The following is a 27,758-nucleotide window of genomic DNA, read 5'->3' as shown; positions in this document are numbered from 1 at the left end:
CAATAAGAAGGTGGAACATTCATTCCTATGGAGATTGCACAAGCTAGGTCCCCAATATGCCGATTTTTGTGCTTGGATTTACCATTTTGTTGTGGAGTTCCCACATTAGACATCTGGTGTTCAATACCTAATTCATTGCACAATCTCTAGACAGACTGAAAGGTGTATTCAATGCCCTGAACAGATCTGAAAATTTTAACAGTTTTATTGAATTGGGTACGAACCATAGCGAGAAAGGTCTTGAGAATCCCATAGACTTCATCTTTTGTTTTAAATAAATATACCCATGTACACCGGCTGAAATCATCAATAAACTGAAGAAAATAACAATACCCAAGCAGAGAAGGAATAGGGGATGGTCCCCAAACATCAGAATGAACAAGATCAAAAGGTTCAACAGAACTTTTATTATAACTGATAGGGTAAACTGAACGTGTATGTTTGGCAAGCTGACACGTTTCACAACATAAATCTGAAGCTGACACATGCTGAAATAAAGACAGAATTACATGCTTTAAATATCCAAAAGACACATGTCATAAACGAAAATGCCAATGCATTATTCGTTGTTTATTATCACTAGAAGGTTGAGAAGTAGAAAGCAAGGCTTGAGAACCACTGGACTAAAGAGGAGCATTCAACAGGTACAACCAACCATCCTTATCCCCACTGCCAATCATCTCTTCAACACCAAATCCTGAAACACACAATATGAGGGGGAAAATGTGATCCTACAGTTCAATAGTTTAGTAAGACTACTAACAGAAATGAGATTAGTAGCAAGATTGGGAACATGTAGTACATTTGACAAGGGTAGTGAAGGGGTGATAGGAATAAGTCCTTTCCCATCAATAGAAGAAAAAGAGCCATCAGCAAGACGGACCTTGAGTTGACCAGAACAAATAGAATAAGACTGAAAAGATGAAGACATACAAGTCATGTGGTTTGATGCCCCTGAATCAATAATCCAGGAGGAAGACGGAGTTGTAGAAACATTATTTGCAGACGTAAAAGTACCTGAATGAGCAAAGGTGGATGTTGGTGTGGATTGAGAAGCATCCTGTTGAAAGAAAAACTCTGAACTTGTCCAACTCAGCCTGAGAAAGAGTAACAGTGGTATTTGTGTCCTCGGAAGTGGTAGAATGATCATGATTAACAACTACATCTGATGATCGATAACGGTCCTAATTATTTTGGATTGAAGGGCGCCCGTGAAGAGTGTAACAGTTGGCTTTAATATGCCCAAGTCTACCACAGTGATCACATCTTCCACGTTGATGACCAGAATTAGCACGTCGATCCAGCAGTGGAAGCAGAGGAGCAGATGAAGTGAGCGTAGTTGGCAAAGGCCGGGTAGAGTGAACTGCCATTGCTGATTTTTCTGCCATGGATGAAATAAAAGGAGGTAGAGGAATACGCCGACTCTCATCCGGTAGAGCATATGAATATGCTTCCTCAAGGTTAAGAAGAGGATCGCGGTTGAGCAAGTGGGTGCGAGCATACTCAAATTCTGAATTCAGCCCTGTCAATAATTGGAATGGTCGGTTCTTCTCAACAATCTTGGCATATTGCTCAGCATCTCTAACATCTTGCCATTGATAGAAAGATTTGTAGTAATTAATTTCCTCCCATTAGCCCGTAACTTAGCAATCTATTCAGCTAGGGACAGGTCTCCTTGCTTTAGTTGAGCAATTTCATTGCTAAGTTGGAAGATACAGGAGTTATTTTGACATTGAAAGTAGGTACGATAAACTGAATCCCAAATCCGCTTGGCTGTTTTCATGAACATTTAACCTACAACGATGCTAGGTTGCATAGAGGTCACCAACCACGACTTCACCATAGCCTTTTCAGCAAACCATTGAAGATAGGCAGCATCTGACTCTGGAGGCTCTTTAGTTGCACCTGTCAGATAACCAATCTTTCCTCTTCCTCCAATATACATCTTGGAAGATTTTGCCCACATTAGATAGTTCTTGGAAATAGTGAAGGCACCACCAAGGTCAGATCCGATTGAATGTGAATTGACTGTCGAATAAGACTTGGGTTTAGTCATTGAGACCAAAATAAGGCTCAAATACCACTGGATAGGAAGATAAATCACTCAACAATCTGAATAAATCTTCATAAATGAAGAACTCTGAATGAATCTGAAAGTGTCCACCTCATTCACCATGATATCGATTAATTTCAGACCTATACAAGCATCGATTTGTTTCTGAATCAATCAAATGGGAGATTGATCTATACTAAAAATGATTAGGTTTTGGGCAGATTAGGTATCACACAAAGCAGATCTGTTCAGATTAAAAATCTGATCTCACAAACATGAAATCTCACCCCCAAAAAAAAAATCAGATCTGATCTGATCACACAAGAAAGAGAAAGAGATGGAAAGAAAGAGAGAGATGGGGAAGAAAAAGAAAAAATGTGGCTGCTGTAGTTGTGCCCAAGATCAATTGTGGCTTTGATACCAAGTAGATTTTAGGTTTAGGTTTCTGGAGAAGGGAGAAAAGAAAAAGATTGAGAAAGTGTGTTAAGTTACTTGACTCATCCACACAATATATATATACTAAAACAAGGGATCACATGACTGCTTACTTAGAAAAATAAAGAATACAAGAAAATTAAATCTAAATATAAGACCATGGCTAACCTTAGCCAATGTCATCGATCATATTCATGAACTTGAATGTGTTTAATTAATAGTTAATACCCTTCGACAAGCAAACACTACCAAAATCTCCAAAATAGCATATAGAAAGACTTATTTACTTAAAAATCTCTTCCTTAAGTCCTTTTTACTTTCCATTCTACTAATAGAATACAGTTAATCAAAGAAAAATCCTCATACCGATGGCATTTATAAAATATAAAGAACTCAAACTATAAGAGTCTGTGGATGTCTTTCAGCTTCCATATAACTTAAATTAAGCAAATATTTCAACTACGACAAGGTGAATAATAGAAGCATGAACAAATACCTGACTGTCTATGGCAAAGTACTCCAAATTCATCTGCATGTTCTCACCCAAACAAGAAGTAATCACTATCAAGTATATCAACTTTTCAATCAATGACTAAAAATGAGATAATCAAGTGATATATCAAGGTCTGTGAACTGCTAGAATACAACATATAAACAAAGAAGAATTAATACCACAAAAGCCATATGAAAATAAAATAAATTTAACCTCTCTCAATGCACCTATGCGGGGTAGTACACTTGTATCATTCTTAATGAGATTAACCATTTCCTTTGGAATAGGTGAACTGAAGAATACATATGCCCTGAAACAAAAGCATTAGAATTAAAACAGAAACCAGATGAAACAAAGATTCAAGAACTTCTAATCCCTCACATACTTTTTGTACAAAGGCACTCTTCCTGACATATCAGACAAGAACATGACAACACTGCATGTCACCAAAAAAAAAAGTCAGAAAAAGTCCCCATCTAACTAAACAATGTAGCAATCTAATATTATTTTTCGCTACTTTGAAAGGTTTGCAATCATGTGTGCTTAAAATAAGGAACAGAATACATTGTGATTCTAAATGAGGTCTTTGACTACAGAAGCATGAGAACATGTAACATTCGACAAATAATAAATGATAGAAATTACAAAAACAAATAAAAAATCGCAAACAAAAATGTGAAAATGAAACAAATAGCAGAGATCATAAAGGATATTACCAAATTCATCTGGTCATATTTCTCAAAATTGATGATAAAAGAAGAGGATTGAGCTATTGAAATTAACAGATTATCAGATTTGAGAATCATGCATGGCATCATCATAATTCCCACATCTAGCTTACAGCTCAATAGAAATAACATCAACTTAGCAATGAATTATAAGGTTAAAATAGTTTTTTTTTTAAAGGCTTCACAGAATTGCATAAGGTGAGAGTAGGTAAAGTAGAATATTAGATTAGGGTTTAGAGAAAAAAAGAATAAAGAAAGTGGGAGGAGTCGAACTTAACTCTCTCACTATGCCCTTATGGCACATATATAAACTATTGATATATCTAACACTCCCCCTTAAGCTCAAAAATATATATCATATAATCCCAACTTGTTACACAGAAAAGTAACCCTATCACTTCCCAACAACTTAGTAAACAGATCAACAAGTTGATCTTCAAACTTGACATACGTTGTAGCAATTTTACCACTCAAAAACTTCTCACGAACAAAATGACAGTCCACCTCGATACGCTTCATCCGCTAGTGAAACACCAGATTGGAAGTTATATACATGGCTGTCTGGTTATGTTATCACATAAAAGACTCATAGGTGTCTCTACTTTGAAACCAATCTCCTGGAGAAAATGTTTCAACCAAATAAGTTCACAAGAAGAATGAGACATGGCTCTATATTCAACTTCTGTACTACTATTTGCTTCTTACTTTCCATGATACAAGATTACCTCCTATGAAGGTACAATAACCTATGGTAAAACTCATGTCTGAGGGAGAACCAGCTCAATCTGCATCTGTACATCCCTCAATCCAAGTATGACTATGAGACTTGTACAACAAACCATGACCTAGAGATCCTTTTAAGTACCTCATAATACGTTGTACAATAACCTAGTATGGCATCCTAGGTGCTTCCATAAACTGGCTCACAATGCTAACAGCATGTGAGATGTTTGAACTTATGATGATGAGGTAATTCAACTTTCCAACTAACCTCTTGTATCTACTGGGATCATCAAACACATCTCCATGTTCAACCATAAGTTTCAACTTCTAGTCCATGGGAGTACTTATTGGTTTGGACCCAAGTAACCCTGTCTCTTCTAACAAATCTAAACATACTTCTTCTGAGAAAGACTAATACCACGACTTGAACGAACCACCTCAATACCAAGAAAATACCTCCATTTTCTCAATTCCTTTGTATGAAATTGTTGTTGAAGATAAGACTTGAACTTTTGTATCTCATCAACATCACTACCAATCAAAACGATGTCATCAACATAGACTATCAGCAACACATACCCCTTTTCAATTTCTGATGGAGAACTGAATGATCTATTGAACACCGCATTATCCCAAATGCAAGAACCGCATCACTGAACTTATCAAACCATGCCCATGAAGATTACTTCAAGCCATAAAGTGCTTTCTGAAGCTTACACACTTTCCCAGTCTCCCCGTGAACAACGAACCCAGTGGTTGCTCCATATACACTTTCTCATGTAAATCATCATGTAAGAAGGCATTTTTAACATCTAATTGATACAAGGATCAGTCGAACATAGCAGCTAATGCAATCAACACTCAAACCGAAGTAATTTTCGCAACTGGAGAGAAAGTCTCAACATAGTCAACTCTATAAATATGTGTGCATACCTTAGCAACTAATCAAGCTTTCAATCTATCAACTATGCCATTAGGATGAAATTTAACAATGTATACCCACCTACAACCAACAACATCCTTCCTAGGAGGAAGAGAAACCAAAGAGCAATTATCATTATGATGTAAAGTGTCCATCTCATCAACCATAGTTGTTTTCCATGCTGGGTGAGATAAGGCATCTTGGAGATCCTTAGGAATAGAAACAGAAGAGATAGTAGAGATAAAAAAGACATTAAAGAAGACAACGAAGCATAAGAAACAAAATTAGAGATAAAATGTTTAGTAACACAAGAATAGGTACCTTTGCGAATAGCAATAGGTAATTTATTAGAAGATGAAGTAACATCCATTACCTGAACGGAATGAGGTACTGGTACAGGAGGTGGAGATGGATCTTCAGACGATAAAGAAGTTGATATTAACAATGTAGTAGTGGTCCTCCTGTGATAAACTTGAAGTTGTGGAACATGACTGAGTCAAAAATAAGAACAGAAACAGGTAAAGGAATACTCTCTAATGTAACATCAACAGATGACCCAGTAGAGAAGTATGGTGTAGACTCGAAAAATGTAACATCAGCATAAACAAAGTGTTTGCGTGATATGGACTATAACATTAGTAACCCTTTTGGGTACGAGAGTACCCAAGAAACACACATTTCAAACTCTTAGGATTTAATTTGTCACGACCAAAACCCAAGTGATGAACAAAATAGACACGTCCAAAAACATGAGGAGAAAGATGAAAAATAGGACGATCAGGAAATAAAATTGATGTAAAGAAGTACCATCAAGGATAACAATAGGCATATGGTTGATGAGATGACACTCCAATAAATATTTTCGTGAACGATTTTCTACTAACGGAAAGTCTCCTCGACGTGAATTAATTATAGCCAAGATCTACAAAAAAAAACCTCCAAAAAATACAGAGAGAAATCTATCCAGTGAAACCGCAGGCTTCTAAAACTCCTCTAGATAAAATCGCAAGACTCCAAAATCTCTCAAAATGAAGTCGCAGGGACCTTGAAGTCTAGAAACACAATCTGAAACCTAACCACCCTACCGCACCACAACTAACCACTAACAACTGACTAAAATTCTTTGATATATAATCATATTAGGAATATTTTCCAATCACAAAGACAAAATCCTCCAAACAGAGGATTTTAACCACCACGAGGATAATAGGTACAATCAGATCAGAAAAATCTGGTTTATATGAAGAGAGAAAAGAAGAAGAAGAAAAAAAATTCAAATGAAGAGAGAAACCAAAATATGATTACTAGAGAAGTTTTGATACCATGTAGAAGATCAGATTAGGGGTTTAGAGAAGAAAAGAATAGAGAAAGTAGGAGTCGAACTTGACTCTCTCACTATGAATCGTGGTATACATATAAAACTAGAAAAAAAAATGAAATTACACATATACCCTTATGGCACATATATAAAATACTGATATATCTAACAGGTAATATCGCGATCTCTAAAATGCGAGTGCTTGGAATTTTCCATCTAGAAACCATTGTAGCAATAGCTTGAAGTCCAAAGGCCATGAAAATTTTCAGAGTCCAATTGCAGTAAGATTTCTAGCATGAACAAGGTCATTGGCAAATGGTGAATTATACAACCAATATATTAGCAGCAATGTGTGTGTAGTAATGTAATCCGATTTCTTCCATATCTATTGTGGTCTAAGAATACGTAAGTCCAAAATTTACTAAGCACTCTTCCAGTCCTCCAATTTTCCATGGGGAATGAGAGAAAAAATGCATTGATGCAGGCCCAATTAGAAGACACTAAAGAAGGCCACACGAACATCTTTCCAATCCTACTTTTTAGGAACTTCCAAGTCTTTGACTGATTATCGCTGCTGTTTATGAAGAAGAAGAAAAAAAAACATAATGTTCCTGGCTGTTTTTAACACACTTCCATTGAAAAAAGGTTAAGTTTCTTCCTGTTTTTTAACTGAACTAACTATAAAGATGTAGCCGTAAGGGTGACTAAATTATAGAAAAAAAAATTATGCAGATTATATCTGAAGCAAAAGATGTCAACAGTTAAAACCAAGAAGAAAAACTTTTACTTCTCTCTTAATGGTTGGATGAAGTATATAGCATCCATGGTGGGCAATGGTTGCCTTCGCCTGTAAAGGTCTTCTACCACTGCAAAAAAAAATTTTAAATGTAGTAAGCTTAAAACTGAGAAAGCATCACTCTGCAACTCAAACAAGGAAAATGTTTCAGCACAGTTGCTCCATGTCCAACCAAAACGAAAAAAAATTGCAAAAGCCATCTAGCAGAAGCCAGGAAGAAAGAAAAACAGATGAATGCTTGGGGGGAAAAATGGCATAAAACATATTTCAGCAAACAGATACTGCAGGACCATGTCCCCTATGGCCATTAACACCAGTAGAGAGGGCTATTAACTGAAATAACAAAGAAATGTGATGGTATTTAAGAAATGTACTAAATCTATCTGATATGAATAAAATATGACAGCAAAAAATGTGTATTAACAATCAATGTAGACAAATGTGACAGCTACTACACACTAAAAGAAAAATGAACTATAAAAAAGCTCAAAAACATGAAAAGGATTCATAATTCAATATTGTTTTATGGATGCAGCAAATAATACCTCCAGGACACAAAGCAAAGTATAAAAAAAAAGGTATAATCTCTTATGAAACAGTGAAGCAATATATAAGAAGAAAAAGGGAAGTCTTAAGCTAATCGAGAATGCTTTTGTTGCTTACGTGACACTCCTTCCTCTGTGATATCTGCCATCTTGCAAGAGTAAGACATGACTTTGACAGTCACTTTGTCCATAATTAGTACCTGCACATCATTAGTTAAAACTGACTAAAACAACCCAACATTGCAGTACTTCCATAAAGATAGATGACCAAGAGTTTGAAATATTAATTCCCAGTATAAAGAACAAATTCAGAAGAACATTCCAAGAAAGACTAAAAAATATCAAATAGAGGTCTCAAGATATGGATGTTTGCAGTTATCGGCCAAGTAAATGGATCATGAGAGGGCAACAGTAGCGCATAGGACATTCAGTCAAAACAAGGAAGCACTTATTTCAAAATCAATATGCGATGGGTCTTTGGAAACGTAAGCAATGTTTATATCAGAATGTTTCAGAATATTTAGAAATATTTATAATGCATGTAGATCTGATTTTAATTCCAACTTTCAATTAATCACTTAAAAGGTTTTTCCAAATTTCTTTAAGAATAAAAGTATTTTTTTCAATAATAAAAAAAAAAAAAAAGTGGAAAGTATGGATATCTTCTGGTTTTTCTCATGACTGAAACAGCAAAATGAAACAGAATCCAAAACCTTGCTCTGAAGTATGCGTATTCTAGAAATGTAGCAATAAAATAAATTTGTAAACAAAATCAAACATTAAATAAGAATTATAATATTAAAAGTACCTTCCAAGTTGATTTTGAGTCCCCTGTTTTGGTTGTTCGAAGCATTTCCTGCAACAATCCTAAATATATCCATACCAGATAAATATGAGAGAGCACACCACATGAATGACCTAAAGGTCTGAAACTATGCAACATGGAAAACCAAATATAATGTTTATCCTACATGAATAACAGTAAATGTTCTAAATATTTACAGCAGAAGGTCTGAACAATTAGAGTGGTACCATTCGAAAAATAGACCTGATATAAGACCAATTCAGTTAAATGAGAAGGAAAAATTACAGTAAAGGTCGGCCTAAGCTCCCTATGAAAAAATCACTAGAGCAAAGAAACCAAGACAACTGAAACAACTACAGAGCCACCAGCAAGAATCTAGTCATCTATCTCTTTCACAATCATCCAAAGAACAAATCCTTCAATGGGCCGTACGCTTTGGAGGCTTCTCCCATTCACGGTTTGTTAGGATTATGCAAAAAAAAAATCCAGGGTATTTGACCCCATATGCAAGATTTGGTATCCTAATAATCAAAGTATCATGCTTAAATGGTCTTCGGAGATCAAAGAATATAGAGAACTCTTCTTTAATGATTTTTGTTTAGATTGGGGATCAATTGCAAATGGAGTTGAATAGTTCTGTGTATTTAATGTACTTTTCGTGGGTCACCTCAACCTTTAGGGTTCATGTAAATGGGCCCATATAGTATTTGATTACGGTCCATTGTCATCGTGTCCTCTATGACTCCACTATCAGAATAAAGAATTTAGTCCCTCCAATGCTCACTTCTAGTGTGTGGACACTAGAAGAAAGAATTTCCTCTAATGATGGGTTAGAGGACCCCCAAGGCACCAACCCTGGAAGTTCATAAGAGAATGGAACCATGGTTCAAAATTTCGTTTCAGTTTTGAATGTATTGATGGACTGTTCCAATTTCAGTTTCGAAACATTCAATGTCTCAGATATTTTATGTCGAGACCGTTTCGATTTTTCTCCTAACCAAAAATTTGACTTAAAATGAGATTTTAAACTGATAGATACCTAATTCAAACCGTATTATTACCCTTGACAGTAATTATGCAACAAAATATCCAACAATTTCTATAATTTGGGGGCCCACTCTGATACTTACGTTTGTACAAGCAGATTTGCCTTGTCACAAAGCTATAGAGGTAAAACACTTCGTTGATGCAATGCAATAAGATGATCCATATGAATTGAATCATGATCACACTTTTTTTAAATAATCAATCACAATACAAAGAGATAGCTCAACTCTTGAAAGTAATCATGCACCAAAGATTCACCTCTCTTTACAATTTGATAACTTACTCATACGTGGAGTCATATCCGATTTGAACTAGCAGATTTTCCTTGTAGAGAAACAGTCAAAGTAAAATATATTGGTGATACAATGCAACAAAGTGTTCCTATATGCATTGGAACATGATATCTCTTTTGCCAATGATTACCATAGAACGTGATTGAGCTAAAGCACAACGAAATGTGGCCCGTCCACATTTAGTATGGTTTGACACTCAATCAACTCACAAACACAGAAGAATGTTGTGTTTTCTCAACACCGTAGAATAAGACTCCTAAGAAGCTTGTATAAGCAAGGTCAAAGAAACTCGACCACTCTAATACATAATGATAGAGTTCAATTTGACAAAAACATCAAGCTCAAAAATCAAAGAGAGAAAGAAGTTAATAATTCCAAGGAATAATGGAGTATAGGACTCGAATGGAGGGACCAATTTCACCTGGACTGAGGAGAACGAAGCAAAACTTCTTTCTACTCTACTCTTAATCTTCTTCTCTTCAAAAAATAAACCCTTCACCTTACAAATGAGGGCTTTTATATTTAAATTCCTACCCTAAGATCCATAGGCATTTATCTTCCCAGAAAGATCCCAGCCTTATGCCTTCTATTATGAATTAAAAGATATAAAATTAAAAAAGACACATTTTTCCTAATCAAAACAATAAAGTAACTCATCTTAGTAACAAATTTTAAAATGCATCCTTCCTTCAACTCATCATCTCAATTTCTATCATTTTACCAATGTTTTTCTGCAATACGAAGAACGAGTAGCGATGCCTTTAAGCTTCATGAGTCAAGGTCCTATAAACTCACCTTCTTAAACCAATCTATTACAGCATCACTCATGAGCAATACTGAATCTAATTACCCCTCCATTGCATACACCTAAGTAGTAACAAGTATTAGCATAAATGTCAGGAATTAGATCATTCAAAGTCTATAAAAATCCAAGGAAAGTTTCAAAATGATTTGGTTATGAATTGTGGTGTATTTTCTACCCAAAGAGAAAAATTACACCGTAACGATCAAAGTTCATTGGCACCTTTCTTTTTCTAAGTGTTATCATCTACACCTTAACCAATCAAAGTGGATACTAATCCTATTTCACCATTCGATTTTTTTTTCCACTTTTGTTACTTATTAGCACCAAAAAATTTAACAAAGCTCAAATGTTTGAGTTATTGTCAAACCTAGTGTAAACGGAGGGCAAGGAAATTGCTTATGTGGATTCTAGGTTTTTGTGAGGGATACTCCCATCTAAAACAAAACTGGCCATTAGTCACCGTAGAGAATGATGAGAGTGCAAGAGGTATTACTAGGAGAGTACATGAGGAAAGAGGGAGAGCACCCACTGACAAACCCCCTTCTTATCACCATGTCATCAATCCAAACAGACAATAGGACTAGGACCTTCATTGTAACAGCTCACTTGGCATTATCAATTTTTTGCCATCGTCATCTCTTAAACTCGCCACATAAGCATCACAAATCCCCCTTTTCGAGGAATACTGTTTACAACTAGAATTGTAATTACATTACATGTATTGTAAATCAAGTTCTGATACAAATTAGTCCTCCAATTACCTTGTTATCTGTAAGCATAACGAATCAAGGAACACTGTTTACAACTAGAATTGTAATTACATTACATGTATTGTAAATCAAGTTCTGATACAAATTAGTCCTCCAATTACCTTGTTATCTGTAAACATAACGAATCGAGTTCTGTATCAATTAATCAAACAAAGTTCATGTAAATCACAGCACATTAGATGGTAAAATGCCAAATTTGGGGATCAAACGTCACCATATCCATAAGAAGATTGCCGAATTATAAGTTCCAAGAGATATTGAATGGGATCAAATAATCCAAAAAAAAAAAAAAAAACAAGAAACGAAACCCTAGAGAACGAATCATGAAGCAGAATTTAAACAAAAGATCAGGGAAAGAAAGAAGAAATCAAACTTACGGTCCCTACTAATCTGCCTGAAATTTTTGTACTCCCCGCCATGAGAGGACGAATCAGAATCTGACATCGACATGATCGAAAGATTTTAGTCGCTGAGACTGTAGAATTGCAGGATAATAGAAAGGGGGTGCAAGAATGCAGGAAGAGAGAGACAAGTGGGCTTTGATGAATGATCGGAGAGGAAGAACGAGTCTCTCTCTCTCTCTCTCTCAGTATTTGTATTTTCATATAACATACGTATTACGTAGTGCGTTGGAATTTTGGGAAAATAACTTAATACACCCTAATAGAAAGAGCTTCACTAAATGACCCTAATTAACCCAGTTCATAAACATTTTTCAATTGGACAGTCTCACGTGGGGACTTTGTTTTTCACTTGGATTCTCACTGCGTTGATGTGAGAGCCATGGATTGTTTCCTCAAAATGCGATGTGCCTACCCTCACGTCAAAAATGTGAGAATCGTAGTAAATCCCAATGTCACCCCAGCATTACTCTTCGACTCATGATTAGAGATAGCAATCTTAACACGACCTGCAAACACAACTTGAAAATGAATGGAATTAATGGGTTGGGTCAAGCCTAATCGGATTTGAGTTATAATAGTGTCAACTCATCTAACACAATTATTAAATAATTGGGTTTGAATCATAATATTGTTAATTTGTTTAAAACAATTATTAAATGGGTCAAGTTTGGGTTTGGGGCATCAACCTGCTTAACCCCTTTTGGCACATTTAATTATTATGTCACTAACGTGTAGTTTTAAATATATCAACAATTCTTTAAGTACTCATTTTTTTGTAATTTCTTAGAATTTTTCATAATACATTTTTTTTTTCAAATTCTATAAAATAAAAATGGTGTTTTAAGATATTTTTAAAATAATTAATAATTAAGCTTTTAGTTTGGGAAGGAAAAAAATATTTTTTTTACTCAGTTATCTATTTATATCTATATTTTTTAATTTATTTTTTTCATTGAAATCTAGAGGTGCGTAGTGTTTGATTCCTAATATGGTGATTCATGTATTTTTTTAATTAATTTTTTTTTCATTGAAATTTAGAGTTATGTAGAGTTTGATTCCTAATATGATGATCCATGTGGGCAAAACAACCCTTAGTAAGATTTAAGATCTAACTAAAACAAGTATGGCTATGTAATAATGACTTCTTCTTTTTTTGCTTATTCTGCTCGTGTATCCCCACCCTTCATGTGAGATTAATCCTAGTCACACCTACCGCCCCCTCGAAAAGTCCTACATGCAAAGTCAAGGGTCAAACAGACCCTGGAGTGTGGTCCTAAGGAATTCATTGCTTTGTGACTTTTCAAACACTTGACCTACCATTTATGAGGAACTTATCAAGACATGATGTGCCACTAGGCCAATCACTTGACCTATCATTCATGAGGAACTTATTCATACATGATGCCACATGGGTGTAAATGACAAAATTACATCAACTTTGAAAAAAAATTCAAAAGAAAGTTATTTTCACCATTAAACTTAGTTTATGGTTGTGTGACTTTATTTTTAATAATGATATTTTATTGAAAATAGAACTTATTTTTTTTTAATATAAATTAGAATTTTATTAAACAAGTTATACATGTGTTAGTTTATGTATACCTATTTATAAATGAGTTAGGTTTGGGTTTAAGTTTTTGACACGATTATTAAATGGATTGAATTTGTGTTTGGTAAATTTTTATAATACCCTTACCTCAACACGACACAACCCGACCCATTGCCACCCCTACTCACGATCCAATACAGTGTTCCACTCTTAGAAAATATGATAATTGTCTGCATGGCACCCTTTAGTTGGTGTTTAAAAAACTGGGCTCTTAATCAAGCCATTTGCATAGCCCAATGTATTTATTTCCTAATCAAATTGTGTCACCTAGACAATGTTTCTATCTATAGAAATGAGATATTATATGGGATCTCGACTCTTCAATTAAACGCCGAGGATCTAAAATACCGAAACTACACTTTAATAGAAGCGGATCCTCTATTGTACATAGTTTCTTGTAGCAACCTTGTAGCACACTTTCAATAGACGAGGGGTATTTTTTAAAAAAAATTAACATCTCAACCTCTTATGATCATGACTTATATCTGAGTAAAAATAAAAAATAAAAAATAAAAGTTTTTTTTAATGCAGATCCATCTCTTTAAAAATGAATGGCTACTGAACTCCCCATATTCTAAGCTAGAATACCTAATTTTATCGTTGATGTGACGCTCTTTCAACTATTGAAAGTATGCTATAAGTTTGCTACATGAACCGTGTGCTACTGAGGATCCGCTTCCCTCTTTAATATAGGATAGAAATACCTTCTTATTAAATTGGTGATATTATATTTACTCTTGCAAAATGCAAGATTAACTTTAGGGTATTTTAGTAAGACCCCCTGTGAAATAGTCGAAATTAGTGATATCCCTTCCCCTCGAAAAATGCAAGATGTGGTCTACCCACCTGGACTTTCGTTGGTCGTTACCACCTTTTATTTTGATGACGTCGTCATTTTTTAATATCGAAACCACCCCTTTACTCTTTTTTTTTTTTTTTTTACAAAAATGCCATTTAAAAATAAATAAATTATCTCAGTCATTAATTTAAACCAATCTAAGCTATTGGATCAAAACCTAAAGAAACCAACCGTAAGTTCATCTTCTTCTTTAAGAAGATGAAGACAAATGATAAACTAGGATTTTATCTCCTATAGAAACTCTACCATTAACGATTGTTCGAAGCATCTTGGTATTTCAGTGTGTTTGATACCGAAAAGAGGATTTGCCTTCATCTCAGTTGGAAAGCTCTACCATTAACGATTGTTGGAAGCATTTTGGTGTTTCAATCACAACTTTTGATGCAATAGGTGGAAGTGATAATACTTAGGTGAATTATTTCAATAATTTAGAACTCATTAACTTTAATCTTTGTGAGAAAACAAATGTAATAGCATGTGTGCTTTGCACATACTCGAGGAGGGGGGTTTGATACTAGTAAATATAATTACTGTTGGGGCTTTTTACTAATTATGATTTCATTTAATTTTCTAAGCAGATTTAAATTTATTTATTTTTTAAATATTGTAGCTTCAAGGTTTTGCGTGTGAAGATTCAAAGCACTTGGTCAAAGAATGTCCATGGAATAAGCTGCCTTGTATAGTTTCAGGTTGCACAAATGTATGAAAACTTTTTGACATCCAAGCAACCACATAGCTTTGGGCAGAATTTTTTAAATGTAAAAAATGTGGTGATTTTCAATGGCTTAATGATGCTATGAAAGAACTTAAGAAGGATGAAGGTTCAACATCTTCAAAGAAAAATGCAAATACTTCTTCTGATTATACCGTCGAGAAAAATTAAGAGTGACCATTGAAATTGATTTAGATGATCTTTGTTCTAAATTTGTACACAAAGTAAACATGAAGATGTGATATAATGACTTTTATATTTTTAATAAAATAGTGAATGTTTAAACTAGATATCACATTACAATAACCATGTTCCCTTATTATCACATTGCAATATATTGATTAATTTTTTTTTAAAATCAATCCAACTGAATTCTTAGATATTCAAAAAAATAATCTAAAATCTTGATTTTATAAATAATATAAAACTGACTCAGTCAAGTTACAAGAAGTGGCCATTACAATAAAACTCAATGTAGATCTGAAGATGAAGACATAACCAGTACTACATGATCATTACAATAAAACTCATTGTAGATCCGAAGATGGGGATATAAACTTAGTCTAGTTACAATGAGACTCCAACTAATGCTTCAATTGGATTCCACATGATGTTTCTGTAATTTTAGAGAAGAAAATAATTGTTCTTCTTATTCATCATAATGCTTGAGTACAAGGTATATATAACAAATAATACTAACAAATCTATAACTTACTTTCCTATAAAAGAGGAAAATCTAATTAGATTACTAACAAATGTATAACTAACGTTCCTATAAAATAGGAAAATCTAATTACTACAAAAATAGAACAATATGCTTAATCATAATCTGAGATACTAACTTAGATTTTATTTGATAGAAAATAAAATATCCTAACAGTTTTTCTAAAATTTATTCGATACCCCCCCCCCCCTCCCCTCAAGTTGGTACATAGATATCAATCATGCCCAACTTGCTAACAAGAAGTTTGAAGTTAGGTCTGAATAATCCCTTGGTGAGGATATCAGTTATTTGTTGCGTTGTTAGAACAAAAGGCATATAAATAGCTCCATCGTCAATCTTCTCCTTTATGATGTGTCTATTAATCTCCACGTGCTTTGTTCGATCATGTTGCACTGGATTTTATGCAATGCTGATGGCGACCTTGTTGTCACAGTACAATTTCATTGGCTTATTAACCGGCATTCTCAACTCTTCTAGTACCCTCTTCAACCATAACATCTCATAGACTCCATGAGCCATATCACAATACTTTGCTTCGGCACTACTTCTCGCAATCACGTTCTTTTTTTTGCTTCGTTACGTGACCAAGTTACCCCATACATATGTGCAATACCCAGAAATAGACCCCATGTCTGTAATTGAACCTACCTAGTCTGTATCAATGTAGGCCTCAATGCTTTGTTGTGTGGTCTTCTGAAAGAGTAAACCTTTGCTTGGTGTACTTTTTAAATATCTCAAGATTCGATAAACTGTTTCAAGATGTTTCTTATAGGGTGAGTGCATAAACTGACTTACCAAGCTTACAACAAATGCAATATATGATCATATATGTGATAAATAAATCAGTTTACTACCAATTTTTGAAACCAAGATGTATCTACTGGATCGCCTTTTTTGTTATCTCCAAGTTTTTGATTAGGATCAATTGGGGTGTCTGTCGACCTACATCCACTCATTCCAATCTCCCTAAGCATATCAAAAGTGTACTTTTGTTGTGAAACAACAATTCCCTTCCTTGATCGAGCAACCTCTATTATGAGAAAGTATCTTAGAGATCCAAAATCCTTGATCTCGAACTCTGATGCAAGAGACTTTTTCAACCGACTCATCTTAACCAAATCATCCTCAGTGAGAATTATGTTATCTACATAAATGATCAACACAGCTATCTTCCCATTTTGTGATTTTCTCACAAACAAGGTATGATTAGCTTGTCCCTGAGTATACCCTTGACCTTTAATAAATTGAGAAAACCTCTCGAACCAGGCCCTTGGTGACTGTTTCAGCCCATATAAGGACTTCTTTAGTTTGCACATTTTTGAGCCAAATCTACTATCAAATCCAGGGGGTGCATCCATATACATCTCTTCCTCCAAGTTACCATTAAGGAAAATATTTTTCACATCTAATTGTTGTTGAGGCCAATCGAAATTTGCTGCAAGTGACATGAGAACTCACACAGTTTTAGCCATGCTACAGGTGCAAAGGTTTCTAGATAGTCAATGCCATAGGTCTAAGTAAATTCTTTAGCAACTAACTAGCTTTATACCTTTCAAGTGACGTCTGACCTATATTTAATTGTGAACACCTATTTACACCCAACTATTTTCTTTCCTTGGGTGTTCCACCATTTCCCATGTCTTATTTTTCTCAAGAACATTCATCTTCTCAGAAATAGTCTCCTTCCACTCAGGAACCTTTAGAGCATCCTGCAAACTTTTTAGAATCTCCATACAAGACACTTGTGAGGTAAAAACATAGAAATTGAATGAAAGATTTTTGTATGACACATAATTTAACAATGGGTGTTTGGTACATGACCTTACACCTTTTCGAACAGCAATGAGAATATTACAATCGATGGCTCATTAAACTCAAACCTATGACTCATGGACTTGGGACCAAGATCAGAATTAGATTGAACTGGTTATGCAGACTTAGAAAAAATGTTACTTGGAGGATCTGTGGACTCATGGCAGTGCAAGAGATCAGTTGCTATTTCATTTGAGTTGTATTCCTTGGCGAATAGACAATATCAAAGGGTATTAATCCTGTGTTTTTTGTTCCTGTTTCTTTCCTATTTGTTTCATTAGAATAATGATTGTCATGAAATGGCATTCTAGATGGTCCTTCATTTTTATTATTTAAAGAACTTGATCTGCTCAAATCTAGTACAATAATGTTTGGACTCTCAAAATGAACCAAGGGTGTGAGAGAATGAACAACTGGTATTTCCTCAAGTTGAAAATATTCTAGATGGTCCGAATCTTCATTTTTCCTCCCCCTTGAAAATGAGTACTAAAAAAAAAATGTGTTATTTCAAAAAAAGTTACATCCATGGTGACAACCAATTTTTTAGAAATTGGGTTAAAACATTTATATCCTTTTTTATTAGAAGCATAACTAACAAACACACATTTCCTAGTACAGGATTCAAGTTTTCCTCGGTTGTGATCATGAATATGAACAAAAACAATACACCCAAATATTTTTAGAGGCAAAGATGATGAAAGCCTATTTGTTGGATAAAACTTGTGGAAAACATTCAAAGGAGTTACAAAGTTTAAAATCTTACTAGGCATTTGATTTATGAGGTAAGTTGCAATAAGAATGGTTTCGCTCCAAAGATATTTAAGTACCTTATTTGTAAAAAGCAATGCCCGAGCCACTTTTAACAGGTGTTTATTTTTTCTCTCAACTATTCCATTTTCTTGATGAGTGTCATTATAAGAACTTTGATGAACAATCATTATTTCTACGAAAAAAACTCTTAAAACTTTATTAAAGTATTCTTTGCCATTATTGTTCCTAAAGATCTGAATTTTATCATGAAATTGTGTTTGCACCATGGTGTAAAACATTTTAAAAATAGTTTCTACTTCAGATTTTTCTTTCATTAGATAAACCCAAGTTAACCGTGTATGATCATCAATGAATGTAATGAACCACCTTTTTCAGAATTGTAGAAACCAAATAAGGTCCCCAAACATCACTGTGGATCACAGTGAATGGTTTAGAGGCCTTGTAAGGTTATGGAGAAAAATATGCATGATGATGTTTATCAAACTGACAAATCTCGCATTCAAAAGAATATGGACTTTTATTTCAGAAAAAATTTAGAAACAAGTACATTAAATATTGAAAACTTGGATGGGCTAGCCTATAGTGTCATAACATTATTTCACTATCCTTAGAAACATAAATAGAATTGAAACAGGAGTGGTGGTCTTGTCTACTCAAGTTGGTTCCATCTTTCAAAGACATAGAGTCCAACACACTTTCTAGCATTACCAATCGTCATCCTCGAACTCAACTCCTGAAACTCACAATATAAAGGGTAAAAATTAATACGATACTTATGATCAGAAGTTATTTTACTGATGGACAATAAGTTGCAAGACAAGTTAGGAACGTAAAGAACATTATGAAGTATTAATGAAGGAGAAAGATAGATAAATCCGGTTTTGGCTATAGTAGAGAGGGAGTCATCTGTAATTTTGAACTTTTTGTCGCCTGCACAAGGACTATAAGAGACAAATAACTTTGAGCAACCTGCCATATGGTCAGTTGCTCCAAAATCGATGATCCAAGAATTTTCTGAATTTGGAAAGACAAATTTACTAAGAAAGGCAGAAGTGAAAGAATTACCTTTTTAGGCCAAAAAACAAGATGGGTTTACATACAATGATTTAGTGCTCATTAGATTCGTCTGTTATAGTGTGAAAAACACACCATTCTTCGCCAGACTTCTTCTTCCAATTTGGTGGTTTACAGTGAAGTTTCCAATAGGTCTCCTTTGTGTGCCAAGGTTTTTTGCAATGTTCACACCATGGCTTCTTTCGCCTATCTCCTTCAGAATCTGATCTCTTAGTAACAAAGTTCGAGCTCTTAGGTTCTTGGTTTAGACTATACTTTGGATTCTGCAACATAATTCTTTTTTGAGACTCCTCACGCCCAACTTTAGAGAAAACTTCACGAATAGAAGGCAATGGTCGTCGACCTAGAATCTGTCCCTTAACTTCATTTAGGTTCCAATTGAGACCTGCGAAGAATATGACCTGATCATTCTTTTCTCTTTTTTTATGACATGCACAATTATTAGGATTCTCCCAATCATCATCATAACATTGATCTAGTTCTTGCATAAAGTCACCATCTCATTGTAATAGATGATAACCTCACGATTTCCCTACTTGGATTGCCAGAGTCAAGTCTTTAAATCGAAGATTTGGGAAGAATTCTTCAAGTCTGAATAACAATCTCGCACAACTTCCCAAACTTCCTTAGCTGTCAGTAAAAAAAGGTAGGGTTTCCCAATCGTTGGCTCCATAGAATTAATAAGCCATGCAATGATAAGGGAATTTTCAGATCGCCATTTTTTCAGGGACAGATAATTTGAAGTAGATTTTGTCACTTCTCCTGTTAAATGTCCAAATTCTCATCTTCCATTAATCGCCAATTTCACAGATTGTGCCTACTCGAGATAATTTTTCCCATCGAGTATGTGAACCATGAGTTGCAGGTTGGAACTCTATGAGAGATAGTCGTCAATCGATGTCAAAGCAATAGATTGGATGCTTTCCGATGAACCTACAAAGGCAGTAGGATTTCTTGTTGCGTTGGTCATCGCCGTTTTCGCCATGAAGAAAAAATTAGATTGAGAGCACGAGGCTCTAATACCATGTAATTTTAGAGAAAAAAATAATTGTCTTCTTATTAATCATAATGTTTGAGTACAAGGTATATATAGCAAATAATACTAACAAATTTATAACTTACTTTCTTATAAAAGAAGAAATATAATTAGAATATAAACAAATCTGTAACTAACGTTCCTATAAAAGAGGAAAATTTAATTACTGCAAAAAATAGAAAAATATGCCTAATCATAATCTAAGATATTAACTCAGATTTTATTTGACAGAAAATAAAATATCCTAACAGTTTTCCTAAAACTTCGATAGTTTCAATGTTACTTTGGATTCCACAGGATGCTTCAATGTTACATGGGACTCCACTTGATGCTTCAATGCTTCACTGTTACTTGGGACTCCGCCCGTGGTATGAAATACTAAAATCAAACAATTAAAATTTATGAAGAAAATAGCAAAGTGTTTTTAAGAACATATAAAGAAATGTAAGTACCATGTCACATTATATGTTTCAAACAAAGTGCAGTTACACAACATATTTCAAATAAGCACACTATTAAGTCAATCTCAAAGGAGGTAAGCCATTGATAGTGTGTTGAAGAGCTTTCTATAGAGGACCATAAGTAGTAGACCTGATAGTGTGTTGAAGGACTCTCCATAGATGACCATAAGCAACAAAACTGGTAATGTGTTGAAGGATTCTCCATAGAACACTATAAGCAACAAACCTAATGGTGCGTTAAAAGACTCAATTAAAGTAAGTTACAGACCTGATAGTGTGTTGAATAACTCTAAGGTTGCACACAAGAACCATAAGTAATGGCTTAGGTAAAGCTGCACATTAGAACCATAAGCAGTTGCTCAACTAAGGTTGCATACCAAATCATAAGTAGTAGCTCAATTAAGGTTGCACACTGAACCATAAATAACAGACCATATCAGGTTGCACTCTAAGACCATAAGAGTTCAATATTATCATGTGGTACATTAGAATCGTAAGCATTCAACACACTATTAGATGATACATCAGAACCATAAGTAGCAGACCATATCAACAATATAAAACAATATCATGTTGTATATCATAAACATTCAACACACTATCAAACTGTACATTAGAACCACAAGCATTCAATACATTATTAGACTATATACCATAACCATAAGCATTCAACACACATATGCATAATAGAAGCTTGAACTCAATATAACTAAATAGAAGTAATAAAAATATGTACCTATGCAATGGTTTCCCATCCTTTACCATAGAACACTCCTTATATAAACCATAATAATTATAGTCACCAACAAAAAATATATTGAAACATAGAACTACTAACAAAAATATAAAGTATTAGTCATCAATACATAAAGAGTTAATCATTAAAACATAACTCCATAATCCACCCATCATGCTTCCATACAATCCACAATGCTACAATCACTTATGGCCAACACTGCTCGGGTTAGGACCCTTAAATGTTCGAGTGTTGTGCCTAAATAATTCACATTTACTATACTTGTATTGAAGGATTTGGGATACCTGATCTTCATTTTCTTCGTGCTTCTTATTCACTTGAGGACACCCTACAAACGTGGTTGAAAAATTATTATCATTTCCTAACAAAGTTTATAGTAAAGAATCAGTATCAATTTTAATTTAGTTTAAGTATTTATGAAAATATAACTATTACCCTTGACCATTTAGTTCGATTAGAAATATGATGGATGAAATCCGTGTATGTAGTTTGATATTGTTGTACTATGTAGTACTTATTATAGAACATGTGACATGTTTTAAAGTAAATAAAAATGTGATGATATTAAAGTACATAAAATAAATTTTAAAGTAAGGTAAATTCTTACTACACCTATGGTAGTCTCTTATTGTTAATAATACGCATTGCATGTACACACGACAACCCACAAATTTGCCATTCTAGGTAAGAGTAGGTCATCTTTTCTAAGTTAACATATCATGTTTGATCAAAGCTACTTTTCATACAAAATATATGATGTGCTAAACCACATACTTTGAAATTGTGAATAGACTTTTCATGGGCTTGCAATATTATATGTGGATGCGAAAGCAATCCACTGAATCAAAAATTAAGATGTTTGACTTCATCCTACGCTTGTGTATAAGATTCATCAACATAAATGGTATCTCTTTACAAGTGATGTGTCTAAAAGATCTTAAATTTGTAAGATCCAATTGTTTAATAATTTTAATACAGTATTATAACTTCATTCACACTTAGAGATAGTATAATAAAATTTCATACACCAGTGTTTCATCTTGATATTGTCCATCCAGTGAAATGCAGACTATGATATCTTCTTTAAAGAAAACGTATACGTTTTAAAGTCTACTACCATCCAAGTCTTATCAACCTCATATACTAAAATTTTCAATCTCTGCTCTTGGTATTTTTCGTTAAAGTTCTTGTATATATGATGCATATAAAATCTATGATTTTGTCATCTAATTTTCTTTTCTAAGTGCATTGATTAATCTCTTTTGTCGGTCAAAAATGATTATAATGGGTTAGTCATGATATAACTCAGGAGCCAAGGTCTTAAGAAAATCTATCCAACTTTTCTCATTTTCAGATCTTTTGATGTATATGCCTATGAGAAAAAAAAATCATTATTCCCATCAAGTAAAGTCACAGATAGTAGTACTCCTCTATATTTTACTTTAAAAAAACATCTATCAATAAAAATGATGGGCTGACAACCTACCTAAAACCTTGCAAAGAATTCTAAAATGCCAAACACATAAATTTGAATCATCTATCATTGATGCTAATTCCATACCTAGCCAATCTACCATGGTTATTGAGCAATACTTGAGAACATAAATCTAAAATAAGTTTGTTGGACTCATCATAGTTTCATAAATTAACTCTAAAGCAATTGATCTGGCCTTTCATGCAGTCTAATAACTAATCTCATTCCCAAAATTTTGCATCACCTCTACCATGATGTCTTTTGGTTTGTATAACTTCAAATAAGCTTGAAAGATTGGTTGTATGTATTAAACAACTCACTTAGCTCTCACATTTTTATGAAATTGATCTATATTTCTCTCACAAATGTGGATGTGACACATTGTATGAATCCTAAATATGTGTCCATCAGTTAATCAAGATGCAGGATACTTTCAATCTTACACTAATGAATGTAGGCAGACTATTATGACTTTATAATTCTCATTCTTCACCAACTATATAATATAAATGATTCTAAATCGTGAATACTATTAAATGATCTCTATAGGTTTGTGCATCTGAAAACTCCATATTCACCTTTACCACCTTCTAAACCACCTCGAAAATTGAATAAGGACTAATATCCTCATAAACAATGTAATCTAAAAAATATCTCAATAGAAATATCATTTTCCTCAGATCTAGAAAATTCATAATCCTTATCTATTCATTTCCCTTCATCTTTTTTGACATTTACAAATGTATCAAGGGTCTTTTCTCTCGTAAGAGAAAGTGGATGTTGTCCATTTATCTCTATATCCTCATGTATGTAATCATGACTAAGATCAACAAATAGTATTCAAAATGGTCTTTTTGGAGTCCTATGTGGTACATGTACAAAAGAACTATAACCATATATCCTACTAAAAGAAAATGAAGCTGCAATATAGGAAACTCATTATGATTATATGTTGAAGATGTAACTCTAATATATTGGTTATGATACATGGTTGCCAAAAGGGTGCATGCCCTCAAATGATACATCAATATATTACAATCCTTCAATTGAAAATTGTCTAACATCTTCATTAAATCCTTGTCACCTTCAATGTTGAATAATGCATCTCTTTCATTCAAATACTGGATATAAATAATACAACAATTAGGAAAGTTGCATAAATCTTGGACATCTTTAAGTTGATATAACAACATCTATCTATATTGAGTTCAAAAAATATGTTTCTTTCTTCCACCAATATAATCATTATTATTATATTTTTTGATCTTAGCATCTTAAGAAAATCTACCTTGACGATACACCATAATATCAACAATAGTATGCGACATGACTATTTCAAACAATAGTAGCATTTATTAAATAATTTTAGATACTTAACTCAAATATAAATAAATAAATAATCAATTTTAAAATAATTATAAATAATTAACAACAAGCATGCAACTAAGATAGAGATACATTCTTTACACTCCCAAAGTTTCAATTCAGGCAGATATTCAAGTCCACTCTTACATTGACATTGAGGAATGAATTATTGCTTCATGTACGAAACCCAAACTAATTGAAAGGATTCTCCATCCCTTTACACAGACCAAACTCAAACTATTCCAAAAGCAACTGAACTATAAGTCTAAGCCCATCTTCTCATAGACGACTTTATCATTACCATTAATATGAAAAATCATTTATACATTTTCAAACACATTATCGAACCAGGACATGATTGATCTAAAACTGATCTGATAAATTATCATAGCAGGTCCTGATCAGAATCCAAATTCTTGGAGAGGAACATGATTGATAAAAAACTGATTGATAATATTCATGATTTGTACAGGCCTAATTTTTATTTTTATTTTTTATTTTTTTTAAATCATATGGTTGAAAAGAATCAAAATTTAGAAACATAAGAGAACATCAAATCACAATGAAATTGATGGAGATCGATGAATGAATTCAAAAGAAGAAAGTTTTACAAGGTATAGGAGCAAATCAGACCAAAATACTAAAGGGGAATTAAGTAAAACAAAGATAGCTGAGATCAGTGTGTCCAAAAAGTGAAAGCATACTGAGATCAATGTATTCAAAGATGTTTTCAAGTATTTAAAATGATGATAGACAGTGTGCTGAAATAACCCAAAAAAAAACCATGGGATCAAGACATGAACTTATTAGAATAAAAAAATTGAAAAACAATGTATACTTGAGATTAGAAAATGATTATAATGACTTCAAGTGTTCAAAACAATGATAATCTTGAGTAGAATGATGATAATGACTTCAATACTTGAAAACAATGAAAATGGGGGTTTAAAGTTTTGAAAAATCTAGGATTTACGATTGGTGGATGAGAGAAATTGATGAAAATCAATTAAAACCAATTGAAATTGATGAATCAAGGTGTTTAGGGCTTTTGTGTGTCAATTGAATGATATGTTTATTCGATCGATCGAGTAGAGTATGTGAAAATCGATGAATCGAGGGGTCTAGGGTGTTTGCATTTCAATTTAGTGATTATTTCATTCGATCGATCAAGTAGAGTAAGTGGAAGATGAAGAGGAGGTCATTTTCATACTTTCATATTTGTGAGGGTATTAAAGATATTTCACCCTATCTGTTTACAAAAAATTGTTTAAGTTAACATTTTGACCAAGTCAATGAAAGTTTAGGGGGGTAGACCACTTCTTGCATTTTGCCGGGGGGGATGAATCAAATTTCGACTATTTCACAGGGGGTAATACAAATTTATCCTTTGCCCTTTGACTGTAAGCCAATGTTGCATTTTCTTGATGATTTCAAATACTTAAATGACTAAATCAAATTTAGAAATTTTTTTTTTAAACTTTATTGTTATATCATCAAGAAAAAAAGCAACATTATTTACGATCAAGGGGTAAACCTAATCTTACATTTTGCAAGGGGATAGACCCAATACCCCTATTTAATAGAGGGTATTTCTAACATATCCTTTAATATATTCAAGTTTACAAACGATTCTTTAGCTTACTTTATATTTCAAACCTCTAGAGCGATGTATCTTTACTATTATAATGAGAGAGATGGTAGACTAGAACTTCCAAATGTGGTTCAACAATAAAATTTGATCTCACCATTGTCCCCATCTTTACATTTAAATGTAATATAAGTGTAATGATTTTCTAACTAACCGAATACGATAAATAAAACTCACCGACGTGACATGTGCAGAGAATTGTAGATTTTTTTGCCTTTGAATACACAATTCACTACAACATTTTCGATGTATAGCGATGGATTTTTCCGCTGCTACAGGGGAGATTTTCCGTTGATAAAACTATTGTAACGATGAGCAGCGGAAAAGAGATCTGAGGGTGTTGCCTCGGTTGCTAAATGTAGCAGCAGATGGGATGTTTCGCTGTTATAGGTAATATCTATAGCAACGGATACTCATATCCACTACAATAAGTCATTTTTTATAAAATAAAATATAACATATATAGTGGATATTAGTATCCGCTGTAATAGATAATTTTTTAAAAATAAAAATATAACACATATAGCGGCGGATATTAATATCCGTTGCAATAGATCATTTTAAAAAATAAAATAAAATATAACATATATAATGGCGGATATGAATATCTGCTGCAATAGATCATTTAATATATATATATATATATATATTACATTTATCCTATGTCCTCCAACCTGCATACATTGAAAATAAATATACAATAAACCACATCATATGGAATATGGAAATGAATATTAGCAATGTTCTATTTCCTATGAGCATAAGTGAAAATGAAAAACATTAACATTCTGCATGAAGAAACTATGAAGTACTACATTCTAACTGTATCTTTTATTTTTTTATTTTTAATGTATAAATAAATTAATAATATATCTAACTAATTAAAGCATAGAGGATTGTGAATATGCTTATAAATTTCACAATCATTAAAAAATATAAATTTCATAAATAAAGGAGAAGGTAGTTGTTGATCCATATTGAGTTTGTAGTAGCCAGTAATGTGACATGGTTGACAATCATGGAAAGCCTAAAAAAAATCATCCTGATCAAGAGAAAATCCTGCCATCATTGCACATCCCCATAAACATGTGCAGTTGTGTATCCCGAGGTAAAAATCTACAATTCTTCACACATGCCACGTTGGTGAGTTTTTGAGTTATTCCATCAAGTTGAGTTACAAAATCAACACTTTTAATATAATTAGGCTTATTTTGGTCAAAAGCCAAAAAAAATTGCATGGATGATCACTATACTCATGTTTGTTAGTTTTCAAAATTCGCAAAAGTATCATTTTTATTACTAGGTAATATGTAATATTC

General features: G+C 33.4%; 1 protein-coding gene across 1 annotated transcript in view; it reads right to left on the bottom strand.

The window, feature by feature from the left end:
* Window positions 1–12,336, bottom strand: part of LOC147389118 (SNARE-interacting protein KEULE-like) — a 53,068-nt gene extending 40,732 nt beyond the window's left edge. The window contains exons 1-7 of the mRNA XM_086417650.1: window positions 12,111–12,336; window positions 8,822–8,880; window positions 8,132–8,213; window positions 7,460–7,538; window positions 3,367–3,417; window positions 3,195–3,291; window positions 2,985–3,017 (exon numbers count right to left, since the gene is read on the bottom strand). Coding sequence (XP_086273776.1) covers window positions 2,985–3,017; window positions 3,195–3,291; window positions 3,367–3,417; window positions 7,460–7,538; window positions 8,132–8,213; window positions 8,822–8,880; window positions 12,111–12,183 — 474 coding nt within the window. The 5' untranslated portion in view covers window positions 12,184–12,336. The remainder of the gene's footprint in view (window positions 1–2,984; window positions 3,018–3,194; window positions 3,292–3,366; window positions 3,418–7,459; window positions 7,539–8,131; window positions 8,214–8,821; window positions 8,881–12,110) is intronic.
* Window positions 12,337–27,758: the final 15,422 nt, after the last annotated feature.

The sequence above is a fragment of the Akebia trifoliata genome, chromosome 12 (assembly GCF_017979445.1).
Source record: "Akebia trifoliata isolate Shusen 1 chromosome 12, ASM1797944v1, whole genome shotgun sequence".
NCBI classification, from domain to species: domain Eukaryota; kingdom Viridiplantae; phylum Streptophyta; class Magnoliopsida; order Ranunculales; family Lardizabalaceae; genus Akebia; species Akebia trifoliata.
Note: the sequence above shows the minus strand (reverse complement) of the source record. Positions and strands in the feature narration are given on the sequence as shown.